The 21,293-nt window shown below is 40.2% G+C and overlaps 1 protein-coding gene across 6 annotated transcripts in view; it reads left to right on the top strand.

Moving 5' to 3' along the window:
- The window catches only part of diaph2 (diaphanous-related formin 2), a 440,846-nt gene that overhangs the window by 346,869 nt on the left and 72,684 nt on the right, over positions 1-21,293 (top strand). For all 6 annotated transcript variants that reach the window (XM_088009428.1, XM_088009427.1, XM_088009429.1 and 3 more), the window contains one exon: positions 6,879-7,014. In XM_088009428.1, coding sequence (XP_087865554.1) covers positions 6,879-7,014 — 136 coding nt within the window. The remainder of the gene's footprint in view (positions 1-6,878; positions 7,015-21,293) is intronic.

Here is a 21,293-nt window from a genome sequence, read left to right as displayed (position 1 = left end):
CTTGTAAGTTCTCTGAATGTGCTCAGGAAGAATGTAACAAGGCCCACCTGCTGTCATTTCCTTCCATATGCCATTTTTCCTGTATCAGATACCTTTTTGTTTGCAGATAGTTTTCCAGTGCTATAACAGACTGTGAGGTTTTGAATAGTGTCACTTTTCTGTTTCTTGTAAAAGCCGACTAATGTTCAGGTGCCGGCGGACACAAAAGCAACTTCAGTCTTTTTGTGTTTTTTTTCTTTTGCATTTTATATACTTTTGATTCAGTCAAATTGGGTCATTTTTCATTAATCTATTCTTCTCTCACAGAAGTGTCCCGAACATTTCAAAGATTATTTTATGTGCTGATCTTTTAAATAGCAAAAATTCTAAAGACTTTGAATTTGTTTAAGATTTTATTAATGTTCACAATGGATTCAGAGATGTACGCAAAGCTAACCAATTGGAGAAGCGTTTGCTGTTGTTGGCTCTAGCACAGATTTGTTATATTAAAACATTTAAGCTAATGTTAAATTTAATGATTTTCCTGATATCAAGGAAAAAAAAACTGCTTTTATGGCTGGGAAAAAGCTTTATAATTGTTTCAAATTCGCTTAAAATTTGAATTAAGAACACATTTACTCTAGAAGTGAAGCATTCCAGACAGACTCTGATGTTGACCAGAGTGCGGTCTTGGGGCCACTTCCGGCCCTGTGAATGATTTTCTGCTGCCCTCGACAACAGTTCTGCAACAAAACAAATCTGGCCTTTCTCTGGCTGATGCAGGTAGATACTTTTTAAAAAATCTTTTACGGCGAGATTTTCGACAGAGTTAAAATAACAAAAAGTTAGGTGCACCAGAAAATATTCCTCATTTATTAAACTGCTTTCTGTGTTAATCTCAATTTAAATTGAACCACAAACATCAAACAACTCGGCTGCCCCCTTTGAGTCATCCAGCAAGTACTTCAGAAGACAGAATGACCCAAATCCCACTGTTGTTCTTGAACTTAGACTAAAAACGATTAAAAAGCCATCCCACAATAACCCCCAAAAAATAGAAAATGCTTTGCCTGTCTTTTAATAACACACTCATAAAAGACCCTTGACATGCTTTTGATCTACAATCTCCTTCTAAAAATGTCTGTTTCATTCATCTGAATAAAATCTTGCACATGCAGTTTATTTTTGAGCTGATAATAAAAAAAAACGGGCACAAGAATATTTATTTAACTCCTTTCAGCACTTTCTCAGTTCAAGTTCATGTTGAAGTTTCTTCGCTGTGGACAGTGATATTTGTGTTCAATCAGCGATGGTGATTCTTGGGTTGTTCCTGAAATGAAACTTGGACAAAACCAGCCGTTTAAACTGGATAATTATCCCAAAATCGCATGAAAGTTAAGTTGATATTTGTTCATTTGCTAAAAGTTATAACTGGAGGTGTCAGTGGTGCATTATTGCATGTTATATGTTCCTTTGCTCAACATTAGACATTTTGTTAAAATTGGCTTTAAACAAGTTCATTCAGATGCATTCATTTGAACATGGAGAAAAATTAATAGTTCGTTGACGCATCAACCAGGTGCAAATTGAATCAGTAATGATAGAAGCCATATGAAAAGTAAAGCAAAAATCCCCTGTTTTTCTCAGCAGTCTTCTAAACATGTATTTACCTGTCTTTGCCTCTCTGCCATCTCTCTTTCCCACCTGGCACCTCCCCTAAAGCTCCAGGTGACAGGATGATGACATCCTGTCCAGACGGTGTTCTCTTTTCCTCTTCGCAGCCCGTTAATGTAAATGGAAGGGTCCCCTTGTCTGAATCCCTCTCGTTTTCTGACTCTGATCCTCGTGTGAAACCCGCTTCCCATTCTCTCTGATCAAAGTGCACGAGCGCGCAGCGCAGCACTCCCTGAAGGATTCCAGAGTTGCATATCTGTAAAAGAGGCATCCACCCAAGAAAATAAATTATTCTCTCAAGCAAATAGCTGGATATGAATATTTTATTACCGATTTCCTGCTATGGTTAAGGGGATAGAAGTAAGTGGGATATAGTGTAGTTAATATATTCATACAAAAACAATCCTTTAATCACCACATTCCTCAGATATTATTTATAGTTTTTGGCGCTTCAGCTTTACTGACAGAAAGGCTAATCCCATCTGCTTCCAGAGCACAAGGAATCAATGGTTGTTCCTATTTGAATGTTGTTTTTATTTTTCTTACCCTGTGAAACAACTAGGCTAACTCATTTCTTCCTCCAAAAAAAGGTCTTATGCTTTATTCATCTTTGACTCGCGTCGACTCCTTCTTGATTGTGACAAATGGCAAATCAAATAAACGTGATGACTTGTTGTCAGTGAACATGCTAGCTGGATTTAGCCTCTTGGAACGCCTGGTGCGCCGCTGACATTTGTTTATTATTCTTTTTAAAATGCGGAGATATGAAGTTGTTTGACTCGGACAAAACATCCTCGCCAAGTTCCTTCTCTGTCGCGCCGCCCTTTGTAACGCATTCACAGCACAAAGCATCTGCTGTATTAAAGAATTCCCTTGCAGTACAGTCACCCTAAATTGCTTTTACTAAAAAGCGGAAGCTTAATGCACCCGACCGACATAAGGCATTTGAGCAAACGCATTGACAGACAGTTCTCACAGAACTGAATGTAACTGATAAGAGAATCCATTAACTCTATTTTCCTTCTGTTTCATTCTCCGTCTCTCCCTCACCCTCACCTCGTTTTTTTCTTTTTTTTTTTTTTTTTGAGCCCAATAAAATATCATTTGAGCCAGGATTTGAGGAGTTCAACAATTTGTTAATTTAATGCTACTGCCATACTTTGAAATAGAGTATGGGTGAAATGCAATAGCAGGGAGTGTTATATGTAATCCTGACCAGGAGCATGAGGATGGGGAGTTCTTCTTTTTCATTAATGAGTTATCAAAGCACAGCAGATGGGCTGGGATGAGCCAACAGTTTTCCTTGTTAATGGAGTGACTTTCTAATGTGACCAAATCACTCAGCGGGTCCATAGAGTAACAGGATAGAACGTTTCTGAGAAGGTTTTTAATATTTGTAGGTGCCATTATTCACCTTATTTGATATAATCCTCATTTATTCCTTCAAAATATAAAAAGTGATCGCTGCTTTTAGACTCGGCTGATTCATCATCATGTTTATGCAATATATTTACTTACTGTACAGCGACTTTGGAGGTCACCCATCAATATGTGAGTACATGTATACAGCAGCAGAAGCCTCTCAGTCTGTAACCTATAACTTCTTGAAGCCATTTCACCCCACATCCTGGCACACGGTGCAGCAGATGGCTAATAAACACATTTGCTACTTAAAGCCCAGGCGTTGTAGTGTTTGTAAAATTCAAATGAGATATAGCGATGGCACCCTCTCTGTGTGAGATCATTGGTGCAACCGAGCAGTTGGAAATACTTATTACGCCCTCACTGGACCGGCAAACTCATTTGCATGGGAAGGGAACCATGCTGTGGGAGATGTGTTGTGTTGCACAGGTCAAGGAGGAACAATACACACATTTTAGAAATTATAAAGACAACAGAGCCAGACTGGGTATCATGGCCTTAGTAAAGAACTGCCATATTAGTATTTGGACAGCATTACTGACAGCTGAATGCCAAATGGAACACATTTTGTTCTTACAAAATTTTAAATTTCTCATTTGTTAAAATTTGCATAGCCAATATTTGATCGTGACGCAGGCATAAACACATTTTTCTAATAACCAGAAGGACTTGGAAATACATTTTTGCCGGATGCAGTCATACGTTTTGTAGCGTTCACTCACACAAATCCAGGTTTCCAGGTCACAAGGTGTGCATAGAAAGTTCTGCATACGCTAAAATGGACTACGGCTGGAAAAAAGGGAGGGAACAAAGAGACATCCTGACCCAAAGCCCAAACCACCTCAAACTCTAAATGGACTTCCTGACTGTCTGAAAATATCTAATGTTTCTACGTACTCCAAAAAGATACATCTATAGAAAGATATTTGCCTAATCGTCTTTGCAAAATAGTTGATAATGATTGGATGGAAAGAATTTGGGAACATAAGTTGTCAAGTACTACCACAGATTCTCAATTGAATTTCAATCTGGACTTTGACTGGGTCGTTCTAACATGCTTATTGTAGCTCTTGATCTTAACTTTTTTTTATTTGCACCAACAAAGCTCTGCATCTCAACCAGAGTTCAATATTTTTTCCTGATCTCACCAGAGGAACCATTTTCTGCATGCATCCTGTTTTCTTTGGCACAACAGATTCTTAGAGGGACAAACAACAAAATACAAATACCAAAGAGAAAAACCTTTCATGTTTTCTCTTAAAATCACATCGCATGGTTTGGTTTAGTCCAGAATGCATTAGAGAACTAACTGGACATTAATAGAGTCCATTGAGAAATATCTGAGCAAGATGTCAAATCAACCAGTTTATTTATCAAGTCACATTTCATTAGAATATTTTAATCTTGGACGTCCTCCCACAATAAACGGAGCTGTCAGGGAAACTGAGCGCGATACAATCGATCTTCGCCCGAAGGAAATTTCAGCCTGTCGCAGAGAACTGGGAGAGGGACACAAAATAAACCACAGATGCAGGGCTTTGATAATTAGAGGTGTTGTTTGATTAGAGCCGCTAAATTATGTATCGTAATCATGTTTACAGTCAGAATTAATTGTTTGTTTAGAATAAGTTTCGCCGACAGGACTTATGTACGCAATCTACATAATTTCTACCCCGATTTTATCCTGAAGCACTTCAGCAACGTTCATTTGGAAATGAGCTGAACCCTGCTGGTGGTTGGCTGTCAGAGCTGCTCATCATTTGGAGAAAATATGGGAGGTAAACGTTTTGTTGCCAATACAAGGCACAGCTCTCATCCTGTTGAAAGCAGCAGTAGAGTGGATGCAATCAATATCCTGTGCAGGGGGCAGTGGTCTAATTTACACAGCCTTGATGTGGTGATTAAATACAGGTTGGTATGAGAGACGTCGCTGACTTGCAGTAGTTTGAGACAAGTAATCACAATTTCACAACACACACAATATTAATACTTGCTCTTTCTTCACTATCATTTTGTTTATTTCCACGATTTAAACTTGATATTTTTTTTTATCACAATTACTCCACCTCGCTCTTCTCTCTCTGTCTCTGCCGCCATCGCTGCCCTTGTCATCCATCAAGGAGGCGGTGACAACGAGGGCCCGTGTCCTTGGACATGTAGAAAAGCCCTGCTATTGACTGGCATGATGAGCCGCTCTTTCCTTGTTCCTTTCCCGCAATCCCCATAATCCCTCTGTCTTACCTGCCAACACGGCGCACTCATCAGGACCACAGGGGCGGTGGATGGGGGGCCTGCTGTCGCCACATATTATATCACCGCTCAGAGAGGGTTATGCCTTCGCTTAAAGCTGCCCACATGGATGCATACGGGAGAGGGAACACCGCAGATGAGCTGAAGCATAAAGATGTAAATGGACTCCAACCTTGGCGCACATAATCGTATGGATTTACTAACATGAAGTATGACCTCCCACACGTGGAACCTCTGCTGCACCACAGGCGTAGCATGCAACAGCATTTTGTTGTCTCCAAAGGTCACACAGTTGCATCTTATTCTCTCCTTGCAGCAGAACAAACTGACAGATTTGTACAGTGCTGAAGACATACGGTTTATTATCTCTCTATCCCGGGTTCCTGTCTGGCATTTCAGCTGGTGACCGCGGAGGAGACGGATGCTTTCTGAATGCTGGGCTCGCTACACGACTGCCACATGTTGCTTTCTCAATTAAATGTCTTTCCAGTGTTGTCTGAAGAATTATGCCCTGCATTATGTCGTGCAGAGATTTTCAAAAGCGTCCAATTTGAACCTTTTCACGTTTTGTCTCATTAGAGCCACACAATTCAATGTATTTTAATTGGATTTTATGTTATTGACCAACTGAGTGAGCATAATTATCAAGTTAATACCTGTTTTTTTGTTTTTATCTCTGGTTTTGGGGTGCAGCCTATTGGCGTCGAGAAAAATGAGAATGGTGCCAATAGCACGGCGAGTAGCATGGCGCCTGGTGTTTTAGCTTCCAAAGCTGCATTTTCTTTATAACATGTTAGATATTCTTTACAAAAAAATCCTTGAATAGGTGAATTATCCATATTCAGCCGAAGAATCTGCTGTGAACAGGCGGGGGTCTTCTGGGCCACTTTATGCACTATGCTTAAATGTTAGTTAATTATTGTGAGTACCAAGGTTTTTGATGCTCTGTGTCTGTATAGTGACACTTTTTACAATTCTTACAAGAAAAGCTGTAGAACTTTTGCTGGTAAATGTATTAAATAACCAAGCTATCCTGCTAAAATAGCAGATAAGACGAGCAACATTCTTTCATGAAAACTTGACATGGAAATATTGAATTTTTTTTAAAATTTACTTATTTTTAATATCACATAAGATATCTATGAAATACTTTGGAGTTTTTTTTTATGTGATAAAATGTGTAAAAGTCAAAGGCTATGAACTATTTTTGAAAGCACTGATTATGTGTGAATGTCCTCATTCATGTAGGTTTGGCATTAAATCAGCTGTGGGACTGAAATCATGTACAGAAACCTCACTGATAGATGGGCTTATAATAAAAACAGGCCTATACACAGCAACAGATACATTGTTTATTCCAGACGCTTATCTCTATCAAGCCAGTTGCTGAATAAGACTTTGCTGATGGTATTCTGCTGCTCTTGTGCACTATACAGTGTAGAAGGTGATAAAAGAGTGAAGGTGGCAGAGCAACATTCTGATTTTATCTGTTTGTGTGTGTGCGTGTGTGTGTGTGTGTGTGTGTGTGTGCGCGCGTGCGCCCGCCTCATCAGGAAGCCGTGAAGGAGAACCACAAGAAGAGGGAGATGGAGGAGAAGATCAAGAGAGCCAAGCTGGCGAAGGAGAAAGCTGAGCGAGAGAAGCAGGAGCGTCAGCAGAAGAAGAAGCAGCTGATTGACATGAACAAAGGTACGCTGCTTCTCCCCATGCCGCTGCCGAGACGGAGACGGGGAGTTCATGGGGACAAGAAGCACAAGGGTGGAGAGAGGGTTTCATGGAAATTTGCTGCACACGGATTTGAACTCAGCCGCTGATACTAATGCAGAGAAGCAGGGGGAGGGAGTCCTTTATTTTAGTTTATTTTCAACTCTCATGTTTACAGTGCTTCCATAGCTCAGTCAGTGCTTCCAGACAAAAGAGAGGTTATGCTAGAATTGGTATTTTCTACTTATCCACATTCTGTAGACAAAAAACATTCTCCCCCTGCTGCATCTAAAAATTGAACACATTTTATTCAGTCATGCTTCCAGTTATTGGAAAGTAGTCACAAATAAACTCAAATATTTTGTTTGCTTACAGAGACGCATGCTGGAAAATACGGGCTGCATGTAAAGATAGGAAATTAAGGCCCGCTTTATCGACTAAACCGGAGATTGCTGTGTAGATGGCAATCTCAACATGATCATTATGGCTCTGGTAGTTTAGCATTCATTACATGGAAGCAATGCAAGGAAAAACAATAGTATAACAGTTTCCAGAACCGCTGTAATGACTCCTCTGTCCTGCAGCAACGGCAGCCAGTCGTGTATTGATCAGTGTGAGCTGCCATTGTTTCGCACGTGGAGGAAAAAACACAGTGACAGAGGCTGATGCTTGTGTCTAGTTATGACAATGACACTGAAGGAATTTCAAGCCTGGGAGGCCTTACAGGCAGTCAGTGCACTCTTTTGTCCATTATTTATTCATATTTTTTGACTAACAGACTGGGATTTCCACACCAGTTTCTAAATGTCAGAACTTGCCAAGGACCTCTCCATCGCCCAGCCTCATTGGGAAATATGACAAGACAGTCTCCAGCACGCCACAGACTCTCCAAGATAATTGATGCATGCAACAGTTCTTCTCTCGCTCTTTTCTTTTTTTTTTTTTTGTTCCCCGAGCAGAGACCTCTCTGAAAGCTCTACTTTCAATAATCCAACATGGCTGAGCTGAAGGAGGCTGTCTACCCCCTCTCCCTCTGTGTCTGGCAAACCAGATGGAGAAGGATGGAGAAGTGGTGCGATATTAAATATTTCTGCCAGAGCAGATTTTGATCTTGGTTTCTGAATGCCATAATATGACATTCAGAATGAATAAAACATGAGGATGACATGGGCAGCGTTGCCTGCAGCCTCCGAGATAGTGGGGGATTGTGCTGCGCACCGACACCTAGATTACTGGACTGTCTCGATGACGGTGACCTTGGAAAATTATGGAAAACTCGCTTTCTTAATCCAAGATGCACTTGGCATGAAAAGCTTTTCTGCTGTCAAGGTTCTTACCTGCATATTGTTTTCATTAAACCTAGAATAATTTCATGTATTTTTACTTGTTTCTATGCGGAAAGCAATCTAACAAAAGGAGTAGGAATTTAAGCTCCAACCAGAAACGGGTGGGAGTGTGTTCAACTTATTTGTTTGTCCTCACGCCCTCGGTTTCCTTTTTGTTTGGAAGATGTAAACAGTGGCTCTCCTAGGTGTACACACCCCTGTAGAAAGACCAGATTTATGAGGCCAGGTTTATGAGATGCAATAACAACGCAACAAGGAGGAAAAATGAGCTTTTTCCAATGTTAATTTATCACATATCCTTTGCCTTGAAACTGAAATACCAAAATATCTGTGAGGAGGGGGGGGAGATATAAAAAACTGAAATGAGGTGCAGCGACCTGGTTGTGAAGGAACTGCATCTTTGGACTAATTCTGGGTTGAGATATACGATGACTTATTATCAGCGTAAGTTTTTGGATACTCTCACCCTGCATCTTGTTTTTTACCACAGGTTGAGTAAAGTGCAAGTCATCCGGGACGTGTGATTGATAGGAGTGCGTCAGGGCGGGGCCGTGTACACATTTAGTTGTGCGTAGCGCTTGTGGCAGTTTAATTAACTTTTTCTATCTTACTAAACAAGCTAAGCTATTTATGCCTTGATGTAGATATATCTTTATATTGTGGAGTCTTGTTTGGCCTTCTCTGCGCTGAATGTATTGTAGGCTTACTAAATGAGCCACAGAAGTCCAAACAGACCCGATCATCAAGCAAATAATTTCAGCCCGACCCTGCGCGGGCCAAAGATCTAAATTCTACCTTGCCTGCAGCCTCAGACAATTTCAGGGATTGCGTTGTGCACCGACACAGAGTACTGGCCGGTCTTAATGACGGTGGACTTGAAAATGTGGAATATCCACTTTCCTAATGCAGGAGGTGCTCAGCGCTGCCAGCTTTTCCTGTCAAGGTCGTTACCAGCATTATTATATATTTTTTTAACCTTGACATTTTTTTCTGCTCCTTCAGTTGTTTTTCTTTGCGGAAAGCAATCTAAGGAAGGACAAACGCATGCAGGGCTCCGTTAATGCGTCTGATGAATGGGAATGTAAGCTCCAGCCAGAAGAAGGGTGGAGGGTAAAGCAGCTCGGTGGTTTGCGCTCGCGCCCCGCGTCTCGGTTTCCTTTTAAGCTGTTTGGTTGGAAAATATATAGCAGGAAATTCAGTGTTTTCTTGTTGCGCATCTTTCTTCTCTGCGCCTCCTCTCCTCCCTGTTTGACAGCCTTGGCTTGAGACTCTCGGCTCTTGTCTCCCTGCCTGCTCTAAAATTCTACATGTGCTTCACATATTCGAAGAGTTGGTTATTTGAGGTGATTTTCCTATCAATATTTCATGCGGAGCATCACTCTTGTTTTCTGCGGTGGCTTGGGAAAACACAGAAGTGGGCAACACAAAGAGACTCGTGTAATTCCTCTCGCCATTAATTAATGATGGCTGAGCATTTTTGACATTAATTTTAAATTCTGGGGGTTAAAAGGCTAAATGAAATCCTGAAATAGATAGTTCAGACACCTGCTCTTAGAGATCAGACTGATAGAAATTGAGTAGAGCCAGCTATGTTTTCTGTGTATTTGGATGCATAAGCTGAGCAGATGGGGTAAACATATGCCTATTGTGCTATGAGAATTAAGCACAGGTCAGTGTCTTATCTATTTTAGGGATTTACTGGTTTGCTCATTTTGTGGCTTAAAGGACTGCTTGATGGATAATAGTATTTTGTTTAACGCAATTTCAAGAGTCTATTTTTGAGGAGGGATAGATTTTATGTCATTTCACAAATTGCAACCTAATCCTCTTTGCTCGCAAATGATTAACAATGAAATGCATTTTTAATGAGAGTTTAATTCATTTAGCTTTTTGCCATGATGGCACCAGGATGGAGGAAAGAGGAGAGGGAGAGCAGATAAACGCTTTTAGGAAAGTGGTAATATAAAAAAAACAAAATAACCCCTTGAAATGATGTCCTCTCTTTGTATCACTTTTCCAACAAAGTGACAGACAGATAAGAGAAGTGTATCACTAAACACTCCTCTCAGTTAAGTATTTGAAATCTTAATGTATGAAATATCTTATAAAATCATTACCCAGTCACTCAATTTGTTTTAATTTGCTCTAAGTGGATTCTCTTGAACTGACCAGCTGTTCAACATTTACAGAACCACTTTAGATCAGTGCAAGTGACTGTTGAGCTCTGCAGAATATGAACTCAAGCTAATGCCTGTGTCTATTACAGGCTAAGAGCAGGATATTTTTACTGCAAGGAAATGAAACAATGTCAGCAGCAGAAAGCTGGGCTCTGCACAGAGCTGCAGCGTGGTGGAGGACTTGAACTTTCCTTCGCTAAAGGCATCAGAGTGAGGAGAAGCAGGGCCCCTCTGGTCGCTGGCATCACCGGGGTCAGCCCCCCCGTCTGGGGCGAGTGTCTGAACCCGCATGTCATCTGCGTATTCCCAGTCAAATTCACTAAGCTCTCAAAAGACCCGGAAAGCCTGTTCGCTTTTTGAGCACGATGTGGTTTGGCATGAAGCACATATGAACAAAAAAAAACACAGCAAATAAGTAGATGCCAGTAGACCGTTATGTTTCAGCCAGGTACCAGGAAGACCTTTTTCTGAGAAATGTAGGCACAAAAAATGCAGATTTTATTGTTATTTTGTGTATTAGACAAATGAAAAACTGAAAAAAATGGTACATAGTTTATTATTAGAGATAAAAATTTAAGCATTGCTTTGCATTTCTTTACAAATTATATCCTGTAGATTAATGTTTTGCTGCCTCTAACAGTTTTGAACAGCTAGTCGGCTTGTAGCTCAGTTGTGAAATAGCTAAAGCTGAGCCATGCAGTGTGTCTGTAAGCACCAGTTTCTAAGTCTTGTTTCCAGTTTCCAATTACAAACAGAGCTGAACTTTGATTGGGCCTTTCTTATTCATAAATATGCTGTGATCTAAACCAGAGGTCTGTAACCGAGCCTCAAATATCAGATGATGTACTGAAAAAGACAACTTTGATTTTTGATAAATATTTACTACGAGTCATTTCTTGTGTTATGTTCCTATAAAATACATGGATTTCTGCGGTGGTCATGTGACAAAGTGTAAAAGAAAAAAAAAAAAAAGACTTTCGGAAAGGAAGACATTACACAGCTGACGTTTTTAACCCCCTGAATATAGTCAGCTGTTTCACTAAAACCTTAAACATACAAAAGCTCTAAACATGCACTTATCTTTTTTATTCTGTCTTCATTGCATCATTTTTTTTTTTTTTTGCTGAATGGATGGCCACCCAGCTGCCTCAAACCACTGCAACAGCTTGCAGACACGAGAAAAATGCAAATCCATACATTGGTTTGCTTTAACAGAATACAGTTTGATAAATGTGTTTTGGCAGGAGACATATGTTCCAACATAGCCACTGAACGGACAATATAATCATCTTTTATACTGTTATCTTTGTTCATTCAGCATCTGGTAGCTGGATAAAAACAACTTAAAATCTATATTTGCACTTACAAATCATAAAGCTTAAAGGTGAGTGAATTAATGTGCTGGTAATAACGGACATGGAGTTCAGCTCAAGATGGTGTCGCCACAGTTGATTTTTATCGCAGAAATGTGTGTCCTCCTTTCCTCTTCCAAAGCTCAGTGTGTGTGTCTTTTTTTTTTTTTTTTTTTTTGAGCTGCTAAGTTTTTTAGGCATTCTTCCCTCTCAGCCAGGCCTGCTAAAATGAGGTCTCCGTGTCTGTATGATTCTCTGCAGAGAGCAGTTGGCATGTTGACAATGATGGGCCTGCAGCTTCTATTTATGCATCCTTCTTGTCAAACTTTCACTCGCTGTGGATCAAATGGTGTATGTTTACACAAATAAAAAAAAGTGGGCTTCTCTGGGAGAGGCGTATATTTTATAAATACGAGGGAAAAATAAGTCGGTGAGGTTAGTTAGGTTAGGCCTTGACAGCAGACTGCACGGTTTGCATTCCCTATGTTTTTTTATTTCCGTAGAAGTTTACATCCAACTACACAAGCCGGGTGTCAAAGAGGGAAGAGTTGAATTTGTGACTCTTTAATGTCAGTCATGTTGGAAAACACTCTTACTTCAAAAGTTAATACTTTTAATTAGCTTTGGATTACTTTTTGTTGGGTGGATGGATGGTAAGTTGGATAAACAGATGGATGTATGGACTGATAGAGTTGAAAATAAATTGAAAAATGCATATAAAATGTGCTCAAAGGTCCTGAGGATGAATATTTTCCATATTCTGTTTTTTTTTCCCACATGCATCCAAACCTGAATAAATTCCAAACATTGTATAATTTTTCAGACCTCATAGAAAAAAAACCAAAAAAAAAACCTGAAGGTGTTCAGAAACCGCTACATGTTGACATTCAGTTCACGTTTTGACTCTGTACCTGATAGCCCGTCCACATCTGCGCGTTTTCTCTCAAAGTTGGCTGCAGCTTCTTTTTCTTCCCCTTCTTGTGTATTTTTAAACACAGAAAACATTTTTTTAATTTATGTTTCCATTATTGTGGCATGCTAAACTAAAGTGACATATTTATGTGCAGCCGGCTGACTGCTTGTGGCTGGCAGAGCCCTGTCAGGCCTGACGGTGCTGGAGCTGCAGATTGATGGCTCTGTGTGACACTGACAGCTGCCAGTAGGCCAGCACATACCTGCGTAGCAGCCATGCCAGCCAGGTGATCATAGACGAGAGCTGACATGCCGCGGCGGGGTGGACAGGTTGCCTCTCCAAGTTTGCATAGTGTCCCCACAGCTCGGCAGACGTTGCAAATAATATTACCGGGGTAGATAGCTTTAGAGACGTGAAGGTCAGAGACACAAGCAGATAAAAACAATGTTGAGCTTCTCGCTTTGCCTCAGCTTAGCTTGAAAGCGGATATTATAGCCGAAGCCGACCTTCGTGTTTGAGACGGAACGTAAAAAACAAGGGCAGGCCTTTCAACAATGTAACTGTGATATATGTTTCAGTGCTCCTCTATTTGCTGCATGTTTATTCCCCCATGTGTAATTTCTGCTTCCAGGAGTTGCGATCTTCCATGCATTCATTATATGCACTGTCTTGGAAAAGTAAACTCTTAATTTTTTTTTTTTTTTTTTTTGGTTTGTTATTCTACAATCCTTCTTTACTCATATCTATGTGGTTAAAAGTCCATCTGGGAATATGCATTGCAAATTAGCTAAGTATTAGTTTAGTGTTGTGCGTACTAAATTTTTGTCCCCATTCAAATAAACAATAAACAAACAAAAAAAAATAAAAAATCCAGTGCAACAGTTGCCTCCTAAAATCACCTAATTAGGCTCTATTCAAACAGCAGGTGATGGTTAATTCTGAATTTTTTGCTGAAATTTGATCTTTTTTTTTTTTGATAATTAAATGCAACCTCAATCAGATTTCTGATTTACCTCTAGACTTACTGTTTGGCTTATTATGATACATGTCTCAGATCAGTGATGCAAAATTTGGATAAAATTCAAAACGACTGCAGTATCGAATACAAGTCAAGTCTGCATCAAGTGACACGTGGAAATGTTTCACCAGATGAGATCAAAATTGAACTTTTTGGCCTAAATGGTCAAAAACTTAACCCACTGAATAAATAATTCCTGTGGTTAAAAGTGGTTATGTTATTATGATCATGGGGGAAAACTTTCCATCAGTGGGAACTGAGAAGATATAAAAATAATCGAATAAAAAGACTTGAGGCAAGGATTTCTTAGTACAAGTATTGACTATATTTACTAATAAAGTGACTTTTAAGGCAGTTGGTTGTATTGTTTTATTTAGAGGTGAAGTAATAAAAGGGGCATTAATCATTTTTTATCAAATGAGTTGCGCATAATCATTTCAATCATGCTCAATTTTGTGTCGGCCTGTTACATTAAAGCTCAAAGTTCAATGTGCATGAATAACTTTACAAGGTACAGTAGTTTATTACACACGTTGCACACAAGAACAAGCATCTTTTACTTCATGTGCATATTGATGTCACTTCAGTGTGGCACCAAACTTTTAGCAAGCCACTTTTTCTTTGCCCTCAATTTGGAGTGCAAGCAGTACAAGCTATTCTTTGCAACTGCTTCGTATGGATTGTTGAACTCCATAATTACCTTAAAAGACGGGAACAAGGGCGCCAGGATTATCTGCCGTCATGCACTCGTCGTAATAAATAACAGCATATTAGATTGTGCTCTATCTCCAGAAAGAATCGGTATCTGCCCGAAGGCAATGACGGCACAGAGCTTCTAGGCGGCTGCATCTCAGCTTAGTCCCACAAGACCAGGCAGCGTGAACTGAGACATGTAGAAAATTAGATTTATTCAAAAACAAGTTCCACAAACGGAGTAAATATTCTGTGTGCTCTCTAAAACAAAAATTGGCAGAGTAAAAAAAAAAAAAAAAAGTCATCCACTGCTGTCCAGACATGTATTATTCTCAGCAAACTACTGTCGACGTGTGAAGCAACCTTTTCTTCAAGAATGTCTTGCATTAAAAACATAATACTTAGCATCTTAAAGTTTCACCCTTCTAAGTTCAGGTAGTGAGACAGGTTTCAGATGTCTCTGCTCCCTTTATTTTGTCTCTTCCTCCATAGATCTCTTTATTTCACACCACACTCTCATGCTTCCTCATCCCTTCCTCTCTCTCATCACTCTGTCGACTGCTCTTTTCTTCCTCAGCGCAGTAAGCGCAGGCACAGTTGAATCTCATTAATTTGTGGGTGGTTCAAGTGTCTGATCATTTCCCCTCCCAGATCTGGACCCCACCAGTCACTTTACAGTCAATCAAACCTAATTACCCTCACTACAAAGACCATCAAATCCCATTGTCAAATCCATTTAGCTTCCCCAGACAGGGCCGCCTTACGCTGAGGCAAACAGCCCATGTGGGGTTTGGTTCAGATGCGATCTTGATCTGCATTACAAAACTATGTATCCGCTACGTGCCACTGTTTAAAAACGGAGCTCTATGAGAGCCAGGATAGATTGCTTGGGATTTTTTTATTTTTTTAATTCGCTGAAATTATTTGTTAGCCATCCCAGATCACAATGTGAACTTCACTATTAAGTCCTCTGACACAGATCAAATGGACAAAGACAGCTGTTAACAGTAATGAAACAAATTTCTGAAAGAGTCAAGATGAGGCTCAGATCTAATGTGCTAACTTTCAAGTATGGTGGCAGTGGCATCATGCTGTGGGTTGTTTTGCTGCCAGCGGTGAGGATGCATTAGAAGGTAAACCTTCAAATGCTTCAGTTTCGTCATATCATCAGCTGGGTTGAAACCTGATGACAAAAAAACGGTTAATTAGCGTCAACATGGAAAACAACACAGAAGCGTTGCCTGAAAACCAAACAAATACCAATACTGCCAAGGAGAGAAGCAACTATCTCGCAACAAGTAGAAGCTCAGTGAATATTATCAAAGGCTTGCAGTCAAGGTGCAACTTCCAAATCGACATTTATCCAGCTCTTACTGGGGATATATGCATATATGTAAGCAGCTATTTATCATTTTGACCATGAATGGACAAGTACTTGTTTGTAAAAATGATTTAAAATAAAAAGATTAGCTCAAATAAAACCCAATTAAACCTTCATGACAGTGAGGACTTCATGTAATCTACATCTGTATACAGATCCTACCCTACCTGCAACTAACATATGAAAAATGTGTGGCTCAACCACAAACCTGGGCTGCCTTTGCTGTAGTTTTTTTTTCTGCCATAAAAATCATTTAGTAGTTTGCATTTATTAGCATTTAATGCAAAGCAGCAGGAGGAAGGATGAGGATTACATTAGAGCAATTAAAGGTGTGGGATTAAGGAGCTCCCTGCGGTTGCATTAGGGAGAGACGCTGCAGCAGATATCAGTGTTACGGTAAAACATAAGCCCCTCTGATGGCTCCAAATGTACAGTACATTATTTCAATGTGAATTAAGGAAGATGCATTTAGTCAGTATCTCATGGCATAATAAAGAAAAGGTCAAAAACTAACACCTCTAGAAGTTATCGAAATTAATAAAAAACAAAACTGTATCTGAAACGCACATATTTGAGTGCTGCTAAAAGCTGAACACAGAGTCCTTTTAAAAACGCTGCTTTCTGCTTCGGCCCTGACGAGAACGTAAGAGCTCAATCACTTTGCAAAAGCTTGGATAAAAAGAGACACCATTAAAGCGAAGGTCCTGCTGGGTCAGAGAAAATGAATATAGGTCAGGGCCCTCCATATTGGAGCTAAATCTAGCTGTACTTTGCCTATAGAAAAGAGGTACTAGTGACCCTCTCTGCTGCGATGACGGCTTCCTGTGACCCTCCTGGCACCCCGGCATTGTGACCCCATGTGGCGTTGGGAAAGTGTGTCAACTTAACATCTGTCAGTGCTGGGTTGGAGCTCTCCCTTGTGTGCCGGTACTGTTACTGGGCAAACTAGCCCAGAGCTGTGGATGGATGGTGATCGCAGTATGGTAGCTGCACAGACCTTAAGGCAGGAGCTGTAAATGATAGCGGAGGGAAGAGCGTGACGACGACGACTGTGTTGCAAGTATCTTTCTTTCCCCTCCTCTTCCCGTCTCCCACTCTTCCCTCCCTACTGTTTCACACTTGGGGCCTGGCAGCATCCATCCAGATGGAGGGTTTATTTTTGTTTTTGTTTGTTTACTTATTCATGCATCCAGCTATTCGGGGCATCGCTGGGGCTTTTGCTCCACCACAGAATGCAAATCGCCGCCGCGGCTAATCCACTTTCATCTCTCCCTCGTCGACATCCAACTTGGCTGCACGTTTTTTTTTGTTTTATTTTTTTCCTCCAGTCTCTCCAAAGTCAGGACATTTCGCCTTTCTTCTGTGAGATGACCGGACCCACCCAGTTTCAGCCCTCCCCTTTATTTCAGGAGGTAAAATGTCCTGAAATTGCACTTTTTTTTACCTACAAGCAGTGGCAGATCTAGAAACTTTTACATTATGGGAGGAGCAAGGGAGTGGTAAGAGCTCTAAGCACCGTCACTAAAACAAACATAATACCAACAAAAAAAGAACAAATTATTGAACCTCAGTCTCTTAGAAGTCTTACATATGCATATATTTATTCAAATGATTTTTCAAATTTTAATTATACCAAAATTTATGTAAATTTATGTAAATTTCTACTTTTTTCAGTCTGACATCATTTCTAAATATTGAGTCAGGTGTTATGATTGAACAATTACTCGTTATTTGAGGAATTTCTTTTTAACATTCCAACATCTAGCTTCTTGGACGGCTAATTTTTACTTGAGTAAAAATATGTCAAAGTCTTGCTACTTTTACTCAAGTTCATTTTTTGGGCTATCTTCCCACCTCTGTCAGTTTGACCCTGGAGGTTCATTGCACCCACTGTGTTTGGAATTCTAATTATAACAATAATTATGTATTTTTTGCTGAATTAATATTTAATTTGAAGGCTATAGGAGGCTTCTGGACAAACAAAGTTTAGTTTTTATAAGTCTGATTATAATATAACGTTTGTGGGAGGGGAGAGGTGTGGCAAAGCTCCACTGCAGGGGGGGCAGTTACCCCCCCTTGCCCTCCTGTAGATCCCTTCCTGCCTCCCAGGCACCTTTGGCAATTTCATGACATTCTTTCCACTCACCACATCTCCCTTATCTTTTTTCTCCCCCTGACCCTGGCGCCAAACAGGGAATAAAGTAGTAACCGCGCTGCCATTCCTCCCAGGATGGAGTGCAGCGCGAGCATTCATAATCGAGTTAGGGAGGACATGAGTGGGTTTGCTCATCAAGTTCGCCATTTTTATTTGCCATCCTACCCTTCCCCTGCTGCTTTATTTGACACGAGCCGCTGCCTGTGCACTCCCATATACACAAACTCCTTCAAATTACAGCCTGAAGCCTTGCCGAAGTTTCTCAGGTCATCATGTCAAAGCTTTTGCTGAGATCGGTTGGTTGGACAGCGGGGAGATTGTGAAAGAAGATGGAAAGGGAAAAACAAGGGAAGGATATCTAACAGGTGCATGACTGCTGTTCTTGGGGAGCTTGTGTTGTCTGTGCTCTCTGTGGCAGTAATGGTGTCTTTTTGCCCTGCTCTTTGGAGCTGCTGGGACAGCACGGGAGGAGGGCGAGTGGAGGATGTCGGCGCTCAAAGCTCGACAGTTAGAGAACAGGAAGCAGAGCGGAGGCTGTAAAGTAATGCAGGTGGCTGTGTGCACATCTAGGTGGCTGAATTCAGGTGTGGAAATAACACAGAGCCAGGTGCATGGGAGCGAGAGTGGGGAAAGGGACTGAGATTAAAAGAAAGTGTAGATGCCTGCCTCTCCACCTGGCCATAAAGCAACTACCCCCTCCTTCCGCCGAGGCCTTTGTTTCACGGCTAATGGTCCAGGTTAATTGCACAGGTGACTGTCTGTGGGGGAACAGATGGGCTCAAATGTGTTCAAAAACAATCTGCAGCAAGAAGAAGGAGAAGAAGAAAAAAACAACTCTTATTCCTCTCCTCTCCGTCGCTCCCTTTCTTCCTCATCCTCTCCACTGGAGTCGTAAAGCTGGAGTGGGGTGAGGTTAAGATCTCACTGTGTTACTCTCTCACACTGTCTTTAATTTATCAAGCGCAAGGCCAGTAAGCTTTCATTAGATCTCATTACAGAGCAAATTAGACTCCAGAATTTGCTTGTGGAAAGTAGTGTGTAATCTGCTCATATGTTGGGTTTTGATTTGGATTAGGAGGAAAACGCAACGACTTCATTCGCTAGGAGGAAACTGCAGCTGTCTCAAAAAGCGTTTTTACGGTTACCATTTATAGCCTGTAAATGTCTATTTGCATTCTTCACTTTACAACCATCAACTTCACTGTACTTTATTTGGATTTTAATGCACCAATATGCTTTGCAACCTGTGGCTCCAGAGCAGCAAGAGGCTCTGTGGAGCTTCCACAATGGCTCTTTATAACATGGGTAAAAAATAATGAACCAACTAATATTTGTACATATAAATATCATAGCAAACAGAGGTTTTAGCAGTATTGCTCAGGGAATAAATGCATTAAATTTCCACAACAGAATGTCACTAAAAGTACCAGTAACTTGATTGTAATTGATTTCTTGTCATAAGGTTGAAATCTGCGTCTTTAATATATTTTCTTCCACTCAAAAAATTTATTCATCCTCTTTTTGTGAAAGTTTTTATGCTTTTCTGTATCTTAAAACCCCAAAAAATGTAAATAAAATAGTGTTTTTTCAAGAATAACAGTACATGTCTTGCAGTAGATGTTCATCAAAATTATTATTGTAAGTTATTTTGCTCTCTGGATTGCAAAGGTTGCAGATTCCTGACTTAAACTGTTTTAGCTGTGGCTTTATGTTTCGGGAAGTTGAGCCTCAACCTTGTTATTCTTGCTCCTTCCAGCTTCCTGCCAACTCCCCATTATTGCTCAAGGAAGGCATTCCCACAGCATGATGCTGCCACTTCCATGTTGCATTGGTTTTCTTCACTCTGCATGTTGGCCTAAAATAAAATCTTAAATCTCATCCGACCGTTGCATCTTCACTTGCATGGCTTGTGGGAAAACTGCAGAGAATGTGTTTTGTCTTTATTTTAAAAATGTAACAATCTTCTGACTAAATGTGCTAAATTAGAGGAGTAAATGCTTTCTTCCTTGGCCATGATGATCCTGTTTATGCACTAAACTCCTAGGTTTTCTGTACATAGCATGTTTTGTATGATTTTTACTGGTAAAACAAATTGCAGGAACACCATTTGTCTTGATCTTGACTTTTGCACCACTTTGTGTTCCAGCACAAAAAGTTTGTTCTAAAGCAACAAAATTCAAGTGGTTTTAATGCTTTTGGACTAAATCCTTGAAAGTTTTCACTGATGTAATTGGCCTAAGCTGCAGGATGAGAGTTTGCTGTTGTTTTAGAAAGCTGCAGCTTTTTTATGAGAGTTTGTCTTTTTTTCCTTTGTGAACCACGACGGCTGAATGTGAACCATCAGAAATTGAGCTCTCATTTATCGATCAAATGTTTTTCCACAGCAAAACAAAGCAGGATGTTCCGGACAGCAAATTGAAGTTATGAACAGGCTTTGTTGACACTTAATCAAAGGAACGGTTTCTGGTGTTTAAGAGTGGGCAGCATTCCCAGAGTTTATTTATGTTTTTAAGTATTTTTAGAGCTGCAGTTTTTGCATTTCATTTTCTAACATGGAAGTTTTGTAGAGGGGATTTTTTTAATGACAATTTTGAATGATTGGCTATTTTTTAAATAGACAATCTATCATGGCAAAAGAAAAAAGCTTGAATTGTGCTTTGTATTTTATTGGTACTTTATGTAAAAAAAAAAAAAAAGCAAACACAAAAATACACTCAACTTCTTTTATTCTGATCCCATGAAAAGTGTTCAATCCATCATCTGCTTAACAGAATAGAGTGTGGATTAAGTTCAAACCTACTAAAACATGGCCGTTCACCTGACCTCACAGGACAGACTTGGACAGTTATAAGGAGATAAGTAACCAAGGAGGAGCTGCAGAGTTCCACAGCTCAGGTGGGAGAATCTATTGAAATGACAACTATTAGTTTTGGACTCAACAAATGGAGCCTTTATGAGGAAGCCTTTGGTGAGGAAGCTATAAAAGTGCTTTTTTATTTCATAAAACATGCAGGGGATGTCGGCAAACATGGGGAAAAAAGCCACTCTGATCAGATGAGTTCAAAATCATTATCACTTCCAGTCACCCCAAACAAACAGTCTCCACTCTGAAACATGGTGATTGCAACCAAAGTCCCAACCTGAATTGTTGTTTGTTGGCAAGATTAGGAAAAATTGCTGTGCACAGATGCTCTCCATTCAGTTTGAGCTATTTTGCCAAGAAAAACAG

The sequence above is a fragment of the Poecilia mexicana genome, unplaced genomic scaffold (genome assembly GCF_051168715.1).
Source record: "Poecilia mexicana isolate PSO_F unplaced genomic scaffold, ASM5116871v1 scaffold_10, whole genome shotgun sequence".
In the NCBI taxonomy this organism is placed as follows: Eukaryota; Metazoa; Chordata; class Actinopteri; order Cyprinodontiformes; family Poeciliidae; genus Poecilia; species Poecilia mexicana.
Note: the sequence above shows the minus strand (reverse complement) of the source record. Positions and strands in the feature narration are given on the sequence as shown.